The sequence below is a fragment of the Zootermopsis nevadensis genome, unplaced genomic scaffold (genome assembly GCF_977971745.1).
Source record: "Zootermopsis nevadensis isolate Lab colony 2312 unplaced genomic scaffold, Znev_1.0 Znev_ptg000017l, whole genome shotgun sequence".
NCBI lineage: Eukaryota > Metazoa > Arthropoda > Insecta > Blattodea > Termopsidae > Zootermopsis > Zootermopsis nevadensis.
This window is the reverse complement of record NW_028259149.1, coordinates 15,566,072-15,571,524: the sequence shown is the minus strand read 5'-3', so window position 1 is coordinate 15,571,524 and position 5,453 is coordinate 15,566,072. Positions and strand designations below refer to the sequence as shown.

General features: G+C 37.6%; 1 protein-coding gene across 1 annotated transcript; it reads left to right on the top strand.

Annotated features, from left to right (window-relative positions):
- Positions 1-1,073: 1,073 nt before the first annotated feature.
- On the top strand, positions 1,074-5,172 carry LOC147873679 (cuticle protein 2-like). Its single transcript, XM_087350619.1, has 2 exons — positions 1,074-1,184; positions 3,176-5,172. The coding sequence occupies exons 1-2, from the start codon at positions 1,167-1,169 to the stop codon at positions 3,581-3,583; spliced, it is 426 nt and encodes a 141-aa protein (XP_087206745.1). The 5' UTR covers positions 1,074-1,166; the 3' UTR covers positions 3,584-5,172.
- The last annotated feature ends 281 nt before the right edge of the window (positions 5,173-5,453 follow it).

Below are 5,453 nucleotides of genomic sequence, written 5' to 3'. Positions count from 1 at the left end.
TAAAAAAAACTAAGAAATAAACACCTATCAGACTACACGGTGCTACAACCCAGAAGACAGCTATCTTCGATTTAAATGATGCTTTCCTTTTTAAATAAGAACGTAGACTCTGCAAACGTTTTTACAAAACTTAATTCAACAATAATTTTCTGGTGATTAAGAATGTGAGTGCACTGAAGTGACTGCAGAGATGTACTACATGCTCGCAGGATCGTTAATTTCACTGCTTAACGATGTAGTACAACACAAATTACAATGGAGACGGCTGTTAAGAACAGTATTATTTTCTACAGTAACAGATCAATGAATTGTGTGAACGTTGCAAAGCTTTTCAAATTCCAGGCAGAATTCACTGCTGTAAATTATATTTATTGCTGCCAAAATTGTTTGGTTTACTTCTCGCAGCCAATAATGCATGACGAGGTTTAGTAATTAATGTGAAAGAGTATTATATTTAAATTTAATTGTCTTACTTCAAGATTCTACATAAATTAAATTCTAATCAAAATTCCCATTCATTAATTTCTAGACGTGTGAAGGGTAAGCTTTTTAAGTCATTTCAGAGCGATAAGAATACTGCGTAATTAATTTCATAATTCATAAAACCGATCCATTAGACCGGGAGAAAGTCGAATTAGCTTTGTTCGTTAGTAGTGCATATTCCTGCAATATGCCACTTTATATATCCAGATCAACCTTGAAGATAGGATCTAAAGTTTGGCGTTTTAGTTAATCGTTCTTAATAGTCAAAGGTGGCCATGAAAACTGTCCTCTTAACAATTATCTGAGTGATTATCCAATCGGCCAGCAATGGAATATACTTGTTTATTATTTTACATCCATTCCAGAAATGTTAGATTTCTTTCTTTGTCCGAAGATTAAAACCAAAGCAATGATGTCAGGAAACTGTCGTTTGAGGGGTGGTACTAGTAGTGGAAGGTGAACCAAGTTGTTGAAGGAGTGTCTGAGGACTCCGTATGCTAAAGAAATATTTCTAAAACACCTTTGCACATATATGAAAGCGAAGGACAAACTGTCTTTGTGATATGGATCAGAGTAAGTATATAAGGGAGCCATGAAAGCATGAGACAATACAGTTCACAGCGAGTACTGGACCAATACCAGCAGCGCTACTTGGATTCAAACCTTCAATCATAAACACAAAAATGAACAAGAATTTTCAGGTAAGGGTCTCTTGGCAACAGCTGCTATGTCGACAGAGAAAACTCTGAATTAACACACTGAGTGCCAAAAACCGAGTATTGTTCTGTTTCAGACGTAAATCTGGTCGTTGATGTAGATAAATTTATTAACTGTTTTTACCAATGCTCTTTTGTGTAGAAATTAACTGTAAAAAAAAAGGGATTAAGTACATTACGAACTTTAACGAAGCAATAAACATTTAAAATATCGAAGGAAAGAGAGTGTTGAATTCTATGTTTAAGTTCCCCGATGTTATTGCATCTCGCGTGTACATATGTTAATTAAATGCCAATTATTCTTGCTGTCATATTATCGATTTCCTTTGTTTTGTACAAATGACATGTAGCATGCATAAAGGAAATAATAAAGGCATACAAAATTTTAGTCGAAAGAATTTGAAGTGAAGAGATAACTTTCGTGGTGGAAATAGCCTTCTAATATTGAAATTTGTCGTAAAGAGAAATAAGGTATGGATCTGTGGACAGCATTCAGCTGGCTCAGAATAACTTTTAATGGTGAACAGTTGTGAACATGATAATGAGCTTTCTAGTTTTTTAAAATCAGAGTACTTTATCTCCTGTGTGCGGGCCAATTTTTTGATACACATTCTGTACCATAGAATTTTACAAAAGCGCACGTACGACTAATTAAAATAAACTATTAGAAAACACTAGTTATTGTTGTGAGAAAACTGCATCCAATTTTGTAGTATAAGACTAAGTCTTGACAATTGGAAATATAAGGTACTGAAAATCAGTTTCAAATGGATACAAGTGTCAAAGCAGTATTATTCAAATGTTTATCTTCGGGGGGGGGGGGGGGGGGGGGGAAGAGAATACGGTAAGCAACGTTTCTAGATCAAGGTTATCCGAAAAGTCAGTGCAAGTCCTAGGTAGATCTTATTTACATGTCTGAAAACATGGCCAGGTTTCAGTTTACCGAAGCATGGGAAGGCTTTAAAGCAAATACTGAGTTTTTATTGCGAAGTATTCTCTTTCATTCATCCTACACGTGTTTCCTCAGTATACTACACTTACTTTCTATGATACGTTTTATCATACTTGGTAACGAGTTCATTGGGATGGAAATTTCTTTTAGACATTCAACAGATTTAGGGTTTTATCGTAATATACTAAAATAATTAGACACTGTAGTCTGATATTCATGTTTTAATTAAAAAAATAAAAGGAAAGTTATATTTTCTCTGCATTTGAAGCACCATGCCCTGGAGGCATATGAGGAGTGTAAATGAACTTCCACATCCTATTTGAATTGAATATCCCCGTTGGGAAAATCTATTCAGAAACATTTAATAATAATTGTATTTTTGACGCACACTAAAAATTCTTCTGTTCTTTTACAAAATCAGACGTTTTCTTGAGCTATATATTTTGATTTGGTTGGGCCATCTTCCGGAATTTATTAATATATGGAACCTTGAAACAAAAAGATGGCATGCAATGTAATAGCATTGCAGTCATACTTGCTGTATTTAGTGTGTGTGGTGAGATACTAAATCTTGTAATGTAAAATATTAAACTTAAAACCGTGAAGAATCCACATTATATGTATGAAATATTCAGATAAAGCCTATTAAAATTTCAAACTACAAATTATTTTAACAATAATATGAAATTCAATGTACAATTATGGTACAGAGGCACGTTGTTGGGATCGACATATAAAAAACTACATTATCGTCCTCCGACCATATTTTTTCCATTGGGGAAGGAGCTCCAGATAGGTGGCTGTGTGGTGCCCCACACCCCTTCGTGAAGAGACATATTTCAACACCTTTGCTAGGAATCCAATCTCGATCAACCCAAGTGTTAGCCACAATATGCAGTTCTCGTATTGATACTTGATTACTCTTCTACGTATACGAGACCCGACGTCTATTTCCTATTCCTGCGCTACGACACGTGAACGGCGTGTGTGTGCGGCTTGCCGCTAACATCTGCAAATCTTCCAGATCGCTTTCTTCTGTCTCGTCGCTGCCGGCATGACCTGCGCACAGTACGGTTACCCAGGTTACCCGTACCCTGGAGCACCACCACAACACGGGGCGCCCCAGCCTGTCGCCGACACCCCCGAAGTTTCCGCCGCAAGGGCTGCCCACTTCGCCGCCTACAACGCTGCTGCTTCCGCTGCTGCTGCCGCCCCCGAGTACGGCCATGGTGCCCCTGCATATGGCGGTCCCTACCCTGGGGCTGCGCCTAACTACGGGGCTCCCTATGGTTCCGCCCCCGCTGGCTACGGGGCTCCCTATGGTGCCGCCCCTGCTCTTGTTAATGGAGTTCCCGCTGACACACCCGAAGTTGCCGCCGCCAAGGCTGCCCATTTAGCCGCCCACGCCCAGGCTGGCAACCATTACGGTTAAAGTAAATAATCTTAGCTGATACCGTCCCTTTATTTATTGAAGCTTAGTCAAATTGTGATACAATCAATGGTTCGGTACAGAATGAAAAAACACTATTGGCGTATTGATAATTTCGTGGCCCATAAACCAGAAAAATTAAATTTTGCGGAGCGATAATATTGTGACCATTAAAAATATGGAATTTACTTAAAAGCTACAAAAAAAATCTTCTCTGTCGTCAATATTTCTTCTTCTACGTTTCCATTCTTCGCCTTCCCACTCTGTTTTCTAAGTGTCTTTATTTTTCATCTATTCCTTCATCCCGCTCTTTATTCTTTTCATCCTACTCTTCTTCATTCTCGTTATTCATTTTCTCTTCCTTTTTATTCTACTTCTATTGTTCTCATTCTTCTTCATCATTTGTTCCTCTTCCTTTTTCTTTGTCACCTGTCCTCGTATTCTTCGTATCGCACTTTTCTTCACTTTTCCCTCCCTCCTTAGAATCTTTACCTCTTTTTCCGTCTCCCCTCTTTCTTCTTCTTCTTCTTCTTCTTCTTCTCATACTCCACCTTCGTCTTCCGTCTTCTGGTGCTTGCGTAATTGGTGGCAGAGATGAAAAAATTGTACCAGCTTAAATATGATATTTTAAGGGATATGTGTGACCTTCTTTGTATCCAACGCACAGTGCGATATCTTAGAATGCCTTGCGATTTAATGATCCCTCCAATCAGAGCTCAGTACAATCGTGTTTTCCAGGCGAGTTTTCAGTTATTTCCATTGTTTTTTAACACTCACTAATGTTTCAACATTAGTATGCACTCCGACTGCTGCAAGTCTGGAATTCAAATGAAGAACTGAAAACTGCGCTATATTTTTCCTGCTGAGCTGGGGTTTGCTACGTACAGAAGTATTATAGGGCCTGCTTACCCTCCTGTACAACGCGCACAACCACGATGATAAATCCGGCTTCAACGTTAAATTACCCCCGTCTAGTACAAAATGGGCAGCCTTAATAAGATGTTTCTTAAAATAAATCACGAGTAGTTTAACTGATTTAATTGCAAATTATTCTTTTTGTAGTCTGAGAATTGCTTACTGAGTGAATCATCACTTGATACTGTCAGTTATGTTTAGAAACTGCATTACTTGTTATAAATAAAATAATTAGTAAAATTTGGATAAGCAACACGTATATAAAGTAAGAAATAGCATTAACCTTTCATGGATGACATTTCATGTACCAGGTTTTCCATGCAAGGAAAAGAAGTCTGCCAGTACCATCAGATCCTACACATACGGCGCCATACTGGGTGCCATTATTATGTTGGTTAGGTTAGGCACTTCGTGATTAATGGACATTGTAATATTACATAAACCTGTCTCCCAGCACTGGCTTATAACACGGGAGACGAAAATCTCCGGGTCTTCGTATCGAAATTCAGTCATTGAAAGTTCAATGTTTAAGAGACTACAGACACATGTAAATTAATTAAACTAGTCCCTCTCACACGGCAAATCTTTTGAAGCGCACGACAAAACTTGTATTATCTTCTATAGTGTCTCAGACTATTGTAAAACAGACAAAAACAATAAAGCATATGGGAACTGCATTAACTGGATATTTGTTTATGACAACTTACAACCAGAATAGCAGGACACAAAACTGTCTTTCGTGAATAGTCTCTTGTATTGATTTGTCAAGACCAATACAAACAATGAAAATGTGCAAATCATCCTCACTGCAAGTAGTTATTGAACGTAATGTATCAGTCAATAAACTGAAAAATTGAAGCCGTCCATATTTTTTTCGATCCATAACTTAATCGTATTATGGAGCTTATTACTCTAATAAATAATTAACTAATTTTCATTTATCCATAGGTTCAATACG